General features: G+C 40.2%; 1 protein-coding gene across 10 annotated transcripts; it reads right to left on the bottom strand.

Annotated features, from left to right (window-relative positions):
- Window positions 1-262: 262 nt before the first annotated feature.
- On the bottom strand, window positions 263-17,378 carry LOC104139006 (non-structural maintenance of chromosomes element 1 homolog). 10 transcript variants are annotated; one of them, XM_068907884.1, is made up of 9 exons: window positions 17,239-17,378; window positions 16,147-16,251; window positions 15,277-15,420; window positions 6,008-6,129; window positions 4,599-4,676; window positions 3,084-3,230; window positions 2,009-2,125; window positions 972-1,092; window positions 263-484 (listed from the first exon to the last, which is right to left on the bottom strand). In XM_068907884.1, exons 3-9 carry the CDS (start codon window positions 15,392-15,394, stop codon window positions 414-416), a joined length of 774 nt encoding a protein of 257 aa, XP_068763985.1. In that variant the 5' UTR covers window positions 15,395-15,420; window positions 16,147-16,251; window positions 17,239-17,378; the 3' UTR covers window positions 263-413. The 10 variants fall into 10 exon arrangements, with proteins under 10 accessions (XP_068763985.1, XP_068763986.1, XP_068763987.1 ...); XM_068907885.1 differs by having other exon boundaries at window positions 17,234-17,359; XM_068907886.1 differs by having other exon boundaries at window positions 15,842-16,251; window positions 17,239-17,353.
- Window positions 17,379-17,435: the final 57 nt, after the last annotated feature.

Genomic DNA, 17,435 nt, shown 5'->3' with positions numbered 1-17,435 from the left:
AGGTTGATAGATATACACATGCCCTGTGGCACTAGTAACAGGTTTCATTTCCAGTTGTGTAAGTGAAACTGTACAAATATGGAACACTATACTCGAGAAAGGCTCCACTGAACAGATTAGCTTACAGGACTGAGCCAAAGCATTTACATCTTTCATTCTCAAACATACACAGAGTGTCTCAACCTAAGAATATGGAGAGTTGTGTGTGCAAGACAGCCTCCAGGAAAGCTGTGCGGACATAACTGTTTAGGAGAACAAGAAGGTCAATGACAATTTTATTGCAAGCTTCTTAAGAACTTTGGAAAAAAATAAACACTCTTAAAATTACACTGTTATTAACAAATACAATTATAGTCTGGCTATTTTGAAGAGAACAGAAAAAGAATTTCACTGAAAGCAAGTCTTAACACCATCTAGTGCTGAGAATGAAGCTCTTTTCCTCTTTCTCTTTTTGAGGACAACTGGGAATCTATCCGACTCACCTCTGTCAAGAAAACAAAAAAGCAAGGTTAATGAATGACAAAAAAAAGATGATATGGCATGACCTCCAGTTTCTCATGCTTTCTACATTCTTTTATGCTCGTGTTCATAACATCCAATTTCACTGGTAAATGAATTCTGAAGAGTTTAAGCCATTCATAGGAACTCAGTATTTCCAAAAGTGTTTTTTGTTTTTGTTTTTGTTTTTTTTGCTTTTGGGTTTTGGAGGTATGTTGGTTTCTGTGGGAGTTTGTTTTTTTTTTTTTTAAATACTATTAGAAGCACTATTTGCAGCATCTACTAGTGACCGCAAGACATACTTCTGGCAGTTCCAGTGCTCAGTGTTACCCAAGGATGATTTGCTGTCAATTAAAGTCAGAAATAATGGATACTCGGCCACAATTATGAAAAATATAAGCAGTGCCATTTAATATCACAGTCTATTCTTTAGTATCACTACACTAAATTTTTTTTAAATAGGTTGCTCGTACCTGGAATCTCATGAGGCCAGAAATCATTACAGTGAGGACAGTGTGGTTCAGTCTGAGCTTTGAAGTACTTTCCAACACAAGGTAAATGCATTCCAATTCCACAGGTTTCACATACTTGGCTCTGAAATCAGATGTGTTAGTAAAAACCTTTCCAATCTGTAATTCAGTTCAACATAGCAAAGTAAGTTGTCAAAAATGGCTACAGACATGCAATGCTTTATCCCAAAGAATGTTTCACATGTTAGAGTTGGAAGAGTCAGAAACCAAAGCCAGTAAAGGCTAAAAGGAGGCATTTTTCCTGGAAACTATGAAATACCATTTCCTTTGATGAGCAAAATTTAACTTGAAAGCTCAAAAACACAGAGCTATTTGCCTGCAACAAAGGAGAGCAATTGGGATGGAAAAATGCAACATTAGGGAAGCATGTTAGCTGGGAAGAAGAGATGCAGGGTCAAGGAGCAAGAGAGTTTAGTAGTTCTGAGAATCAGTTCAGGTTGTAACCACCTACTGTACAAGACTAAACTGTCAACTTACCACGTATCAATGCACAATCCTTTAGTGTACTACATATACACACACACACACGCGCGCCCGCGCTCATTCTCAAGTCCAAGATGCAAGCAATTTCTGAACCAAAATCCCAGGACCAAAGATGTCTATCACATGAACGATTACCATTTGCAAGGTCCAAAGATCAAGTTTGCTGACTCTTACTGTTATGCCTTTGCAAAGATAAGCGTTCACTTCTAGCCTGCTGGGCTTGGAAAGCAAGGCAGGGTGATAATACTCCTCATTGGGTTAATTCACTTTCTCTAAGTTTACACAGTTTTTTTTTCCCCCCGAAGACAGAAGATTTAAAAAAAAAAATTCCCCTTTTGTCAGGGTAGATATTTTAGTATACATGGGCACCTTTACCAGATTACAAGACCAGAAATTTTAGTGCCTGACTAATGCTCAGAAGAACGTCTCACGCACTTCAGCTATGACCATGATAGTCCATCAGCAGGTGTCTGCTAAGGTAATCCAAACTGAGTTACCTGGATGGCAAGGCTGTGACAGATGTTACACTTCCTTGCCACATCTTGGTAGTTGCTGAGAATGTATTGTTCCATCTCCATTATGCAGCGAGTATGCAGAGTATATTCCCCATTTCTCTAAGGAAAGAATCATTGGTGAAACGAGCAATTTATTTTAGTTCCTTTTGCCCCTTTCAACCTTGCTCACCACCCTTTAGCAAACATTTGACATCCACTTTTTTCTGCCATTGTGAAACAAACATGCCAACACTGATAAAAGGCAAAGCCAAAATACTTTTGAAGTGGCAGAACCTCATTTGCTTAGAGGAGCAGAAGAATGATCTCACACCCTTACTAGAGATGTCCTTGAAGGTACAGATAAGTAAGCGTGGCCTCCTTAAGCAGACAGTTTGGTGACCCTTCATTTGCATGTTACAGAAATTTCTACTGGCTTTCAACAAAATGCAGGCATTTACTGCTTGATGCATCTTTGAAAATCTCTGCTAAAGCGCTGCAACATAAGGAAACGTGGCAGCATATTGGAGATCTATGATGTGATGCATCCAGGAGAAAAGGAATTGAGGTCTCACTAATCCTTGCAAACAGCTGCAGTAAAGTAAGCTAATCTCAGTTACTGGCTCATGAAGTAAAGATCTCCAGAGGTGCACAGGGGCGGGTGCACTTCTGGTACAGGAATTTTCAACATGTTTGGCCTCACTGCTTTTTTTCAGGAAATCCTAAACGTTGCTGACAGCACTGATCACCTTGAAGAGCTTCTCTCTTGATCCAAGCTTTAAGTATGTTCTGCTGTTAAGTACAAGGGATGTCTGTATGTCTGTACGCAGATACCTGCACTAGCACGGGCACAAGAAACTGAAGCCGTGTTCTGTGTAGATCCACCCAAGGAGTTTTTGCTTGTAAATGAACTACCTTTTCTTCAAAAATTATTGCCTGGGATGACAATAAGCACAGGCCCCACAAAACCACTCTTGTTGTCATTCATTAAAGAATAGCTCCAATTTCAGCCATCACATCCATGAAAAAATAATATCTGGACCTATTAAAATACAAACACTTGGTAAGATACAGTCGTTACCTCAGAGAGCCACTTATCCTCCACAAAAAGTTTCAACACTTGCTCTGCTTCCTTTTTCTTCATTTTCTTTGTTTTCAGTTGGTCAGCAAAGTTTAAAATCTCTGTGGAAGAGGCAAAGCCGTTCTCTGATAAAATGATTAGATCCATCTATAGGAAGAAATATTTTCAACTGTTAAAAAAGCATGCAGTTAGGTAGGCACACATTATAGTAAGGCACTATTTTTCCAATGTGCATATATATTCTGGTATATACTACAGTATATGGCTTGAACCAGAACTGTGTAAAACACAGGCCAAAAGCTAAAACAATCATAGTTACCTTGTCGAGGTTAATCTTTGCCAAGAACATATTTCCACAAATAGAACTGTACAGCGTTGCCTAAATGAAGCTACATTCAAGCACCCACGAACATACTAAGGACTGATGCATCTGTTTCTTTTGAGGAAAGATCTTTTGCAACTAGAGTTAATTTGTCCCGTCTGGATTCAGTGGTACTGCTGAACCCATCTAGCACGTGTAGGTTGTAAGCACTGTTACCAGTTTTCAGAGATTCTCTCATGGGAACATTCCTGCTGCTCATTATCACAGAGCAGCATGCAGTTTATATGGTAGTAGTAGTATGTGCCATGACAATGCTGTCTCTGCAGGGCTGACATAACTGTACAGGGGCTACAACAATAATAAGAAAAAAAAAATCTCTGGATACTATCAGTTTAGAAGAGACTTCAGCAGCTATCTCAGAACAGTCAATACACACTCTGCAGTTTATACAGAAAAAATTTATTGTAATGATTAAAGTGCAAAGCCAAGAAAGTCTAGTGGCTGGAGAAATTAAGTCCTCAAAGTTCAAAGCATTATGAGAATGACCTACTAAAACAGGGAAGATGGATAGCTACAATCACAACTCAAAATACTGGTCGTTGGTATCAAATTGGATGTTGCATGCCTTGGTATCTGGACCTAATAGATCTCTTCGGGACTTTAAAAATCGCTCAGGTATTATGTTTTCTTGTTTGATAAGCACCATTCTGACTAGTTAGTTAAATGCAGAATGAATTGGCTACAGCAACAATAATACACAGAATGTTTCCATTTAAATCACCAAATACAACTTCTATATTACTAGCATTAAAATCTACTCTACATTAATAGAGTGCTGAAACCAGTGAAAACGTGTCTCTTTCTTAGCAAGATTCAGCAAATCCAGCTGAAAATTCTAGAAGAAAGCTGCTGAAGGATGTTTGCTTAACTACAAGCAGATATGTCAAGTCATTCGCTCCAAGAAGCAGTCTCCTGTTACTGATTTCAGTTTAACAGTAACTGATTTTCAAAAGGGAATCATTACTTCTATATACTCCTATTTTTTTCTCTACATGATTTGGGATAAAATTAACAATTATAAATTTATGTGAAATGGCAACTAGTTCTTGAAACACATGTCAAATTTCCATTCATTTTTAAGAGGGTACCTTCACAAATAATACAATTTGCTAACTAATAAATGATGTACTTACTGTTTTTCTGAACAGTTCTAATTCATTTTCTGTATAGTCAGATGCCATTTTAGTTATTTCAGTTTCTGCCAGATTCACCTATAAAAATAATACTTATACTGAGATCAAAATGCCTTTGTATATTTCTACATGATAAATTATAAAAGATACTCCAGGGAAAAGAATACATCATCTCAAAATTAACAGGAATGTTATTTCTTTAAGTATCACGAAGGAGGCTGTTCCTTACAGATAGTGCCTGAGTCCTCTCTTTACAGACTCTGATCATTCCAGCCATATGTTTCTCCACAACAAGCTCTGCCCAGCCCAAGCTCTCTCTTGAGCAACCCCCCACCCCACCCCGGGACAAACAGAAGTAGACAACTGGAGAAGAATTTAAGATCGTATCTTAAGTTTATATTATACTAAAAGAAAAAATTGCCAGATTTTGAGACAAGATACAAAGTCATACAGTAGAACTAATATAGTCCACCAGGACACTGTGCTAGACAGTAGTGGTAAATATTTTATAATGCATATTTTTATTTCATTGTGAACAAAATTATTGATGCTTCACATTTGTATTGCACGTGCTGCTGCTCTTTAATATTAGCTCACATTAATTGGCAAAATTACCCAGAAAGATTAAAAGCAGCAGCTAACACTAGAAGACCTCCAGTTTGGTCTTTTTACATCGCTATATAACCTTCCCTCTTTGACATTCAGATTTCAGAGCATCCAGGGAAATAATACATAAGCTATTCCTTAGGAAACCTTTTATGTTAGACAGCTTTTTGATTAAGCCAAAAAAGAAAACTAATGCCCTCCCTGTTTTCTAGCTGAAATATTCCTCTTGAGAAAGAAAATCTGTGAAAAAAATAAATCTTACTTCAGCTCTAAATCTTAAGCAATGTTTATGCTATATAAAACAGACACTACTATGGTCCTTACTGCCATATTCCATTCCCACGCACCTATGGTGTTGACAGTTTATCCTCCCACTTCCCTGTTCTACAAGTAGCTTCTACAGCAGCTGTCAGCCTAAGAAGGGAACAACCCAGCAGAAACAAAACAAGACACTGCTAGGAGTAAGAAGCCTGCCAGCAGATACACCCTTCACTTGTAAATTCTACGCTTTTTCTCTAAGTAGCAGGGTTTTTTGGAAATAAATTGGATCACAGATAACTCAAACTTCCTAACATCCAAAGCTGGCACTTGGAGCAACCTTGTGTTTATTATGAACAGATACAGATAGGGTTTTTGCCCAGTTTACAATTAGAAGGCATATGTACCTTTTATTGGCACATCATTCACAAAGGTTAATTTCACATCAGTGACTCAGGTGACCCCTCATTACTGCTCCACATGGCGATTTATGAACTCATCATGAGAAGCCAAAACCATAAGATGGCAGCACATCACATACTTACTAGGGCATAACGCACTCTCCCGTCATCTTCAGACATTCCTTTCCGGATCTGCATAAACAAAGGCTGCAGATGGATGTTAATAGTATTGATGAAATCATCCAATTTATCATGCGCATAGTAGACTGGGGGGGAGGAGGGGGAAGGGGGAGAGAAAAAGAAAAAAAAAAAGAACTTAGGCTGACCTTTTTATGTTTTATCTGCTGAAATGCTTTTTTCCTGGCCTGGGTAAAGCAGCTCAAAGTTCTTCAGGCAGAATTTGAACAGGCCCATTATATGCAGCAGGCATGTAATTTTTTGTGCTGCTGACTACTAACCTTCAGAAAAGTTTACCACCTTGAAAGTCAGAGTGTACAGAAAGAGAGTCCAGACTTTTTGTCTCACTGTACAGAACCCACTGCAGTAATCCATTAATTACAGTGACTGCCTTGAAATAAGTCCAGTTGAAAATAAAACATCACCAGAAACAATTCTTATGCACAATACAAAATACTTAATCTCTTTTGTTTATACACAAGGGATTCCTTGTTTCTTTCCTTGTGTTCTATTTCATGAATTAATAGCATGTAACAATCAAGTTACATGCCAAAAAACTTAAAATTCTAGTTTTTGTGGAAATACCAGTAATATTTTTTGTGACATTCCACAAGCAAATTAAACGTTTGCAGAAGTTTTCTCATAGACATAATTAAGATGCGCTTTGGAGTTGTTCTGCAGAAGCAGGTGCTGTAGCTGTGGCTTACGCTTGCACAGGAGCAGCATGAGCCCTCACAGATTCCATCCAGAACAAGAGGGTGAAAACCCAGCTGAAGGCTCCAAAACCCTCTGTACTTGACAGTAAAGTACAACACAAAAACATGAGAGACTGGATAATTCTGCCCAGAAAGGTCATGATTCTAGTTTGTGACAAGACTGCATACATGGATGAAACCAACAAATAGCAAGAAAAAATTAAAATAAGTATAATTATGTAAAATTGTCTTTTCGCCTGCCTGGCACCTGTCAGCAGGGATGAGACTGCAGACATCAAGACCAGTGAGTGCTAATAACAGTTCTCAGACATCAAGACCAGTGAGTGCTAATAACAGTTCTGAAAGAGGGCAACATGAAACAGAATAAAAGAGTATTATTTTGCATAACAGCCGCACCATTTTAATTTTAGATGAAAGGCTGTTCAGTATATCCACCCATCAAAAAAGGATATACGTTCTCCATAAAAATTGAATTAGGGGATGGAACGCCCCAAAAGCTGTGCTTAAAAACTGTAACATCCAAAGACTCTGTACACTTACTATTCCAGATTCAGAAGGAGAAACGATGAATACCATTCACCATTAGCAAAGACTCATAACCTTCCTTCCACGTTACCTTCCTTTCACATCTGGAGTACTATGTCCAGTTCTGGGCTCCTCAGTACAAGAGAAATATGGAGCTACTGGAAATCGTCCAGCTACTCAAATGATTAAGGGGCTGGAGTATATGTCGTATGAGGAAAGGCTGAGAGAGCTGGGACTCTTCAGCCTAGAGAAGAGAATGCTCAGAAGGGAACTTATCAGTGTGTATAAATATCTAAAGGGAGAGTGTAAAGACAACAGAGCCAGACTCTCCTCAGAGGTGCCCAGTAACAGGATGAGAGGCAACGGGCACAAACTGAAATGCAGGAAGTTCTGTCTGAACATGAGGAAACCTCCTTTACTGTGAGGGTGACAGAGCACTGGAATAGGTTGGCCAGAGAGGCTGTGAAGTCTCCTTCCTTCAAAAGCTGTCTGGACAGGGTCCTGGGCAACCTGCTGTAGGTGACTTTGCTTGAGCAGGGGGATTGGACTAGATGATCTCCAGAGGTCCCTACCCACCGCAGTCATTCTGTGATTCCTCTATGGCACATTTCTGGTACAGGAAGCTGTAACATGAATAAACTCCAAATATATTACTACTAAAAACCAGCAATATAGTAAACAGATTTGATGAGAAATAGGAAAAACTAATGCAATGTTACTAAAATGTGGATATTAATCCACTAAGTATCCACATTCTTCTTCATACTCTGGCTACATATATGCAGGAATCTGCCTTTTTTCTTTTGGTAAAATATCTGAAAGCCCAGAGTGTCAATACTACTTCAAACAACTGTAGTTAAGAAGGCCCTGTTGCGATATGAGTGGGTTAGATGCATATTAAAGTCAGCACTGCTCTACTTCCAGAACGTTAAACTTTTGAAAAAGTCTCCATTTCTGATAGCTTTCCAGCAAAACGTACTACCTTAAAAAATAAAAATCTAAACCTTACTGACAGCTGCTGTAAATGATATTTCTCTAACAGAAATAAATTATTTCCTTCTCTAGGGCACAAAGTGCAACCTCAACTAATACCGTATCACAGATGTACTTACTGTAACCTGCTTTCAGTCAAATAAAATTAAAGGAAATTGCTATTCCAGTTTTCAGTTCCAAACAAAAGTTGTGCATAGCATTGAAAACCAAGTATATCGTGGAACCAGCTACTAATTCTTTATCCTCTCTGTCAATAAACAATCCTCAGCCCTGAACACTCGAGAAAGAAAACATGTGGAAGCATTAGGAAAAGAGCTCATTATACATTAGTATAGGACACTGCTTAGGAGCATTTTCTTTAAAAGAAATTATTTCAGTTCAAGGACAGACAGATAGCAGATCAAATAGGAAATTGAAAATAAATGGAAGACAAATATTCTCCTTTTTTTTTTTTTAATTTAGACAACTCGTTAAATTCAAGTATTTTCCACAGAAAAGTTCAACAGGTCCCTGGCTGTGATACTGGCTCAGAGAAACCAGAAACTTTTCTGAACATGTCTCTATGCAAACTATAAACAGCAGGTAGCAGAGCAAACCAACTCTCACTTTGCATGTTGGTTTATTATTATTTTTTAAACTGGCGCTGTTTTAAACTATCTTGTCTAAAGACAAGCAAACATAAAGAATCTTATTACTAAGGCCAGTCAGATAAGCCACAGTTTCATGATAAATTTCAAAAAATACATGGACTGTTACAAAATTAGGGCTCCTACGTTTAAGGCAAAAGGCTACAAAGAAGCTGAGTAAATGCTTTTAAAGAAAAGAAACAGGACCTTTACTCATATAAAATCTAAACATAAATTTATCACATGTATGCACTTTAGTTTCCATGTTCTCTGTAAACAGATTAAGCAGAAGATTAAGTGCGGTTCTAGTCTGCAAAGCTGCATTACAAAAATGGCATGTTTTTCTTCTACTTTGACACTGACACTGATTACAGACGTAATACAAGCCATTGAGAACAAGTTTTGATAATTATGGCTAATTTTCAGGGTCAAATCATATTTAAAAGATAATAACTATACAACTTCTGACATGCAATTCACCAGTTTACAAATTTCAGCATTAAACAAAAACTAGAAGAAACCACAAAGAATAACATGACAAATTATTTTAGATTTTAAGTCTCTGCTGCTCAGTTTGGATTTCAGAGAAAACTAATACATTCAGAAAAGTGAGTATTTTGGAAAAAAAAGGTAGTTTGTTAATTTCCTTTAGTTATTCCCTTAGTACGTACTAAGCAGGAAGATTTATATAAAAAGCTCCCTATTGCGATCTGAAAACGCTGCTAGGTAACTTTTTTATAGCTAGGAAAAACTGAGAGAGGACCATTATTCGTAAGAGAATCTAAGAGCTTGTCTGAAGTCTTTTTAAGATCAAAACATTCTTAGTTGCACTTCAAAATGACATGTTCTGCAATACCTTTTTTCTTCTGATTTTTTTCCTTATACAATATAGGGAACAACTGGGAATATTCCCTCCTAATAGCAGAAGATATTATACAAATACATAAAAACAGGCAATCCTTGCCTCAAAGAGCTGAATGATATTTTAACTATGAACTAGACTACATCATTCATGGTTATATTTTTTCAGTATGTCCTGCTTTACCTGATTTTATACTCATATAGAACCATTCACATTAAACCTCTTTATACACGCACAACTACATTATATGTTTCAGGCCTCCCATGACAACAGAATCACTGGAAGCAGAAGTTGCTGCTTCTAATAGCGTTTTGCATCACAACAATCTAGAATAAAAACAATCAAACTGCAAATGAGTTTAGGCAGGGAAAATATCCAGTTACTCAAACTGGGTGGCTGGATTTTCACCCATATACCAATGCTGATACCCCTGAAGAGGTCTCTATGAACCACTCATAGCAAAGATTTGGTTTTAAAGCGTAACCACTACCTGAGTGATGACTTACACCATGCTACAATGTTGCTTCAGTACAGACTAAGACTCAGGTATCCAATCTTATGTCAGTGTTTTTAACGCAAGAGAATACTGAATTTGGATCCAGGGGATATTAAGTCAGTCTTTATTACCAGAACACCTCAACCAAGATCTGATAAGCTTCTCTACATTTTAGGGCTACAAGTCATCTGAAGTGCAGCAACAAATATTTTGTAAAAAACATGGCCTGGTTTACATAGTAGACAAAAATAGATTGTTTTATTACTTTCTTCTGGCCTCAAATTGTGTGAATAAGTAGATACAAACCTACAGTGAAAAGAGAGGACTCCTGGTAGAGTGTCACTAAGAAATCCCACAAGTATACTAATAAGCCTGACAGGAGCATGGCTTCCAAAACTAATAATGGGTAATATGATGCAGATGAGATGGAAAAAAAGTACAGCCGTCCACCAGCACCTCACCTCGTCCTCACCAAAATGTTTCCTCAGCATTCACTTCTCCCACAACATCTAGTAAAAATAATTGAAGGGTTCACTATGCTATAGAAAAGCTATTGATGAGGAATGGTATGATCTAACCGTTGATATTCACACTTATCTTCCTCAGCTCATTTTCTGTGCTTTTTTTTTATATTCACCATTGTCTACACTAAAATGCCTAGCCTGAGGACCCAAGAGCCACATTTTCTTTTTCAGGTTTTGAGATACTTGATGCACTGTAAAGCAAAATATCAAAACAACCGCATAGTACATTTTTCTGTTGTTTTTCAGTGCAAACCCTTCTCTGATGACATAAAACACAGTCTTCAAACAGATGATTATCTGCAAATCCCATCATACATAATAAAAAAATCCCCAAAGCTCTAGCTGAACTTTGCAGACAAGATATTAGCATGAGTAGCACAATGGGTCACACACAGAAGCAGCTACTGGGGCTTTTTCCTAGAATACTAAATACTAAAAAAAAGTTCACCATATGTAAAGCAAAAATGCTCGTCTGTTGTATGAATCCCTTCCTTCTCATACAGAGTTTATTTAGTGGGTCTGACAACAGTCAAGCATGAAATGTACTATGCTTAAAAAATTGGGTGTGACTGTAGACTAAAGTTACCACTCACAGATATTTTCTTCAGAGTTCAGCTACCTAGCCAGTTAAATAAAATATAGAATCTAGTTAGACAAAAGCAAATAAATACGCTCCTTCTCTAACTCCAAACAGGAAGGAAAAAAAGCAGTTTTCTCCAATTCATTTGTTTAAACATCTCTTCACAAGTGCAATACATGAGTCATTGCTCTAGCAAACTTTAATGTGACTCAGTACAAGAGTTACATTTTATAGTGAATGTTATAATATTGGTGTTCAATGCCAGTGGTTTGAAATGCAACCTGAATTTGTCCCTCCAAATTATCTGTAGATTCATCAAAAATATACCCGAAGAAAAGACTTTTGTATTCTGTTACCCTTCTGGCCTTAAAGACTGTGGCAAAGAAAATGCTTGTGAATGCCAACACCTTTGGAAAGTAAAATGCTGGCCCACCAAAATAAGTAATATTGTTATATTTCGCAGAATCACAGAATAGTTGGGGTTGGAAGGGACCTCTGGAGATCATCTGGGTCCAAAACGCCTGATAAGGAAGGGGCAGCTAGAGCACGTTGCCCAGGACCGTGCCCAGACATGTTTTGAGTATCTCCGTGGATGGAGGCTCCACAACCTCTCCAGGCAACCCATTCCAGTGTTCAACCCCCCTCGCAGTGAAGAAGTGTTTTCTTATGCTCAGATGCAATTTCCTGTGTTTCAATTTGTTTAAATACTTGTCAAATGAAAATGTGCTGAATCAAAGAAAAAATAGATCAGCTGGAGAATCTGTCAAGAGATTCCCCAGATAAAGAGGAAAGCACATGACTCTCAGTATTTACTCCATAAGCTGCGGAAAAAGCAGTGCTATTACAGAGAAAAATGTGTTTTCCAAAGGAGAGGCACAATTTTTCCAGTTGTACTATTTAGAGGTGCAAACCCATAGCTCCAGTTATTAAAGAACTACAGCTGGCTTGGAAGACAGCAGGAAAAATAACTGCAAACTCTCCTTTTTCTACTACATTTTCCTCTTGGAGGCTGGGGACAGGATCATATTCATTTTTCACACATTCCCTTCCCACAGAGAACGTCCTGTGAAAGGATCCAACATCCAGCACAGATGACTGCAAAGGCAAGGAAAAGGTGCTCAGCAATCACACACAAAGACAACACATAAAGCCACCCACAAAAACGATGCTGAGAACATCATGGTACCTCAGCTATATGTAACATTGGAATACTGTGAAATGTCTCTAGCTTTGCACTTAAAATTTTACTGTAACGCGTTTCATAACTGGAGAAGCCGTAACACACTGCAGACGGAAAAAAACGTGCATTTAACAGATTCCAGTAAATATAATAACACTCTTCCTGAACAATCTTGCAATTTGTATCCTAACTCAATTGCACATTTTCTAGTGGTCCTATGCAGCATTTTGATAGATGTTTGGAGTTTTTCCTTCAGAGATCTGTGCAGATTTTAGTATAGGTACTGCTAACAGCAAGCATACATGTGATGCACAAACGATAGGACGGTGTCTCCTGGCCAAAAGTCTTGTGATTTTGAAATAAAACAGGACAAGAGAACGTGCTAAATACCAGGAGGGAAAACGGTCAGATCGCTTTGCTCAGAGGCTACACAGACGGGTTACTTTATGACTTGACTTCATTAGACAAAGCTTTTTTATTCTTTTATATTCAAGGAAACCATCATCACAAATAGATAACAGCCTTGTTATACAACACTTACAATCTGCAGGGGAAAGGAATTAATTCAGCTATGCTGTTTTAGGTACATTAGCTTTGGTGCGACTAGAAACGTGTTATTCAGATTGCACAGAGCGTTATTAAGATGTATTTGAAGAAACTACATCAAAAACAGAATTTCTAGAAACAGTACAAACAGGCTGAGTTTCCTCATAAAAACATTACTAACAATATCATAACTGACAAGATCATGGTGACTTTGCCCTAATAAGGATGGTCTGTCAACTCATTTTTTTTATTCCTAAGAAGTGTAAAGATGCATTAAAAAAAAAAAAGTTCCATTCAATGAGTCAAGTTCAACATCCCTTTGTCCCCCAACATGACACACAGCCTTCCTAGGTAGATCATTTAATAAAATTGTGACACTTAAAAACTCCCACACTGTATCTGAATAGTTTCACAAATTTTTCCGTTATGCTGTCGCCACACTGACGAAATAGGAAGTACTGGTAGGCAGCAGTTGCAAGGGAGCTATTTTTAAAAAACTCTTCCTAATAAATAATCCTTTCTATGAATGTTACTTTATCGGCTCTTACTGCATCCTGCATTCTTATAGCTCACTGATCCTACATACTACAGGATCTAGCTGTACAGTTTTTCTCTTAAGACTCTTTTTAGGAAACACATAACAAACTGGTTATAGCCAAGCTGTTGGTTTAGGCCATTTACCAAATGTATTTACCAAACATTTATTTTTACAAGAAGCTGTGACTTGGTTTGCACAAATACAGGAGTAAACTAGTGAAGAGCAACAGTATTTTTCTGGTCAGGAATTTGTCATATCATTTTTCTAGTCAGGAATTTCCATTTTTCAGTCAGGAATTTGCACAGGTGCTGAAATAAGTTCTTCTGCCTCAGCAGTTTGAATAAACCTGTGGAATCTGCTTGACGCATTTTAACTAAGGAAAATATGTAGGTAGTAGGGTCTTCCAAAAAGGACTCTGAAGTCTTGAGTTCACAAGTGATTGTATCAGTGACTACAGTCTCTACTCTCTTAACAGGGGAAAAGAACAGTTGGCAACAGCAACGCTGAAGTTATCATCACTGCTGACCGCTTCACTAACAAACGGAATAGTTCAGTTCCCCTGCAATTATTGGTTCAGCTCTCAACAAACTCACATAAACAGGGTGAACTAACCAAAACCCTCAAATATAACTGTTAAGATTTTTAAATCTTAAATACTAGAGAATAACTTGAGACATACAGCCAGTGCACATCACTTCTTACAATGTGGAATTTAAGCAACATATTTTCTGGAGTTATCCAGCTTTCAACAGTAATTTGTTAAAATTACTACTTTGAACAGCATTTGGACATTTCCCTTCAAATGGCAATTTCTTTTTACACGTTCCTTGTCCTCTTTAATTTTGTTCATAAATATGGAAAAGATGAAAATATGGGAATTTTATTCTTTTCACTGTTTTCTGGGAAACAGCAATTGAGATTTAATTTTTTATTTTGTCACACTATGTAATTTACAGCTAAAACCTACTGATTAATTAGCGCTAAATGCATTACTCATTTCAGGTTTATTTCAGTTTGTGCCACCACATTTTCAAAATTAGTGAAGATATATACCTACATATAGTAAGTATATCTCTCCGAAAAAATCATAACCGAGTTGATTACACATTTCTGTAGTATTTTTGTTCAATCAGGAACTTCAAACAGATTTGAAAGTATACAATCCATTTTCAGTTCTAAGTGCCATAAAATTCAGCTTGTTATATCAGGACCATCTAACTGAACATGTAATTAGTCAGGTGACAGATTTACTCCAGATGGATGCATTGTATAACAGCATATACTTCATAGTATAATCCAAAGGAAATTCTTCCACAGAAGTATAAAGGAAAACATTCCGGAGACTTAAACGCTATCCTTGGCAAGAATGACTAAAATTATAATATGTAACCAAAAAAAAAAGTCTCTGCTAAAATAGAAAATGAGAGTTTGCGCTGTATGGATCTGAATGGACTAAAACTTCTTCCTTTAGGTTGTTTTATTTTTTTCTTTTAGGAAAGAAAGGAGAGAGGACACACACGTCATTAAAATGTTTAACATTTTTTTGATGGTGTATGCTTTTAAAAAAAATCTAACGATTTGTAAACTGCATCAGAAAAAAGTGTTCTCCCATCTTAGTCTCAACACTTTTTCTCGGAAAGAGAGACAAACCTTTATGGATTTCGCAGCAATGCCTGTGTAACTTCCTAGCCTCTGATCCTTCCATTATCCCATGAGACATCAGGACCTGCAAGAACCGTCGATGACCATCAGTCATCTGAACTGCCATTGCAATATTCCACCAGGCTTCAAATGCTGAAAAGAGGGTAAACTAGAATTAATACACATGTTCATGCAAGTTAAAAATATAAACTCCAAATCTATATAAGATTTTCAATTTCTAATTTAAAAAAAAAAAAAAAGAACAAATCAGTGAGCTAAAAAATTGAATCAGGGTAAAGACCAGAAGATCCCCCAGCTTGATCTCCAAAGACAGACATTGACTAGCTGCAAGGCTCTATGAGAAGAATGCAAAAGACAAACTCTAACTGATTTGACCTAACGCTTTCAGTTACAGAATAAAATAACGTAGACATTGTGCCATCATACCCCCCCAAAACAAAATAATACTGTTACATCTATTACAGTCAACAGAACATCTTCCACAGTTTTGTGTTAAATACTTCTGTTTAGTACATACCCAAATAACTTGTCTAATAATTACAGCGTAACTTACTTTGGACAGAAAATCCTCCCCTATATGTTGTGAAGAACGTCAGAACTAAATAAAAGCATTTCAAGAAATTCTTTGACCACTCCAGCCAAATAATCCCAAAAGATGTAAGAAGCTTCCACAGTCCTCCAAATCAAAGGACCAACTAAAGGACCAAATGGAGAAACACAGTTTTGTGCCAAGATTTTGAAATCTCACGCTTTCACTGCGCGCTGGAGGCAGATTTCTGTTTCTAACAAGGACTACAAAGAGTCGGGGAAGGTGCTTGGAGGATCAGAGTGTGACACGCTGCTCTTCAGCGCTCCCACCTTTCTAGATGTAAATACCCAGGGGCTTCCCAAGCTCTGGAGATTACTGTTATGCAGGAGGTACCAACGCAGGCTTGATGTTAGTTAAAATACCCTGGGAAGCAGCTAGAAGGAAAACATCATAAGTTTTACTTAATTCACTGGCAACTTTCTTTCAAAGACAAAACTCACACACCTACCAACAGTCCCCGCTCGGAGCCAGGAGCGCTGCAGCCTCCGCGGCAGCAACACGCTGGAGAGCTGGGGGAGCCGGGGGGAGCTCAGGGGAGTGGGGGGGGGAACTAGGGAGGGGGAGCCGGGGGGGGGACTAGGGAGGGGGAGCCGGGGGGGGGGAACTAGGGAGGGGGAGCCGGGGGGGGGGGAACTAGGGAGGGGGAGCCGGGGGGGGGGGGAACTAGGGAGGGGGAGCCGGGGGGGGGGAACTAGGGAGGGGGAGCCGGGGGGGGGGGGAACTAGGGAGGGGGAGCCGGGGGGGGGGAACTAGGGAGGGGGAGCCGGGGGGGGGGAACTAGGGAGGGGGAGCCGGGGGGGGGAACTAGGGAGGGGGAGCCGGGGGGGGGGGAACTAGGGAGGGGGAGCCGGGGGGGGGGAACTAGGGAGGGGGAGCCGGGGGGGGGGAACTAGGGAGGGGGAGCCGGGGGGGGGGAACTAGGGAGGGGGAGCCGGGGGGGGGGAACTAGGGAGGGGGAGCCGGGGGGGGGGGAGCCGGAGGGGGAACTAGGGAGAGGGAGTTGGGGGGGAACTAGGGGGAGCCGGGGGGAGCTCGGGGGGGGGCCGGGGGGGGCCGGGGGGGGCCGGGGGGGGGCCGGGGGGAGCTCGGGGGGGGGGGAGCCGAGGGGAGCTCGGCGGGGGGGAGCCGAGGGGAGCTCGGGGGAGGCCGGGGGGAGCCCGGGGACCTCGCGCACGGAGGCCTGGTGCTTCCCCCCGCGAAAAAACTTCGCAAAAACCGCCCCCGCCCCGCCCCCACGCCACACCGCCCGCGCCGCCGCCCCCGCCGCCCCCCCCCAACGGCTCCCCGCCGCCCCCACGGCCACATCGCCGCCCCGGCCCCGGCCCCGCCGCCCCACGGCCATACCGCCGCCCCCACCTCACCCCGCGGGCCTGCGGCGCCGCGACCCTCCCGCACTCGACGATTCGGTGATCGCGGCAGCCGCCTGCCATCGACCGACTCGGCCACCGCCCAGGACTGCCCGCCCCGCCCCCTGGCGCAGAGGCCCCGCCCCCCGAGCGCCGCGCTGGGGCGGGGGCGGGGCCGGATCCGGGCGGCGGCCGCAATCGCCAGCGCGGCC

This window comes from Struthio camelus, chromosome 15 (assembly GCF_040807025.1).
Source record: "Struthio camelus isolate bStrCam1 chromosome 15, bStrCam1.hap1, whole genome shotgun sequence".
Lineage (NCBI taxonomy): Eukaryota > Metazoa > Chordata > Aves > Struthioniformes > Struthionidae > Struthio > Struthio camelus.
This window is presented reverse-complemented; position numbering and strand designations above follow the sequence as displayed.

What these genes read in the sequence shown, in the direction of transcription:
- LOC104139006 (XM_068907884.1), bottom strand. Translation starts at nt 15,394, where the DNA reads ATGGCAGTTCAGATGACTGATGGTCATCGACGGTTCTTGCAGGTCCTG. An exon ending in GTCACAGCCTTGCCATCCAG is followed by an intron (nt 1,093 to 2,008) that starts GTAACTCAGTTT and finishes ATCTGATTTCAG; the next exon opens with AGCCAAGTATGTGAAACCTG. An exon ending in CTGGCCTCATGAGATTCCAG is followed by an intron (nt 485 to 971) that starts GTACGAGCAACC and finishes TTTTCTTGACAG; the next exon opens with AGGTGAGTCGGATAGATTCC.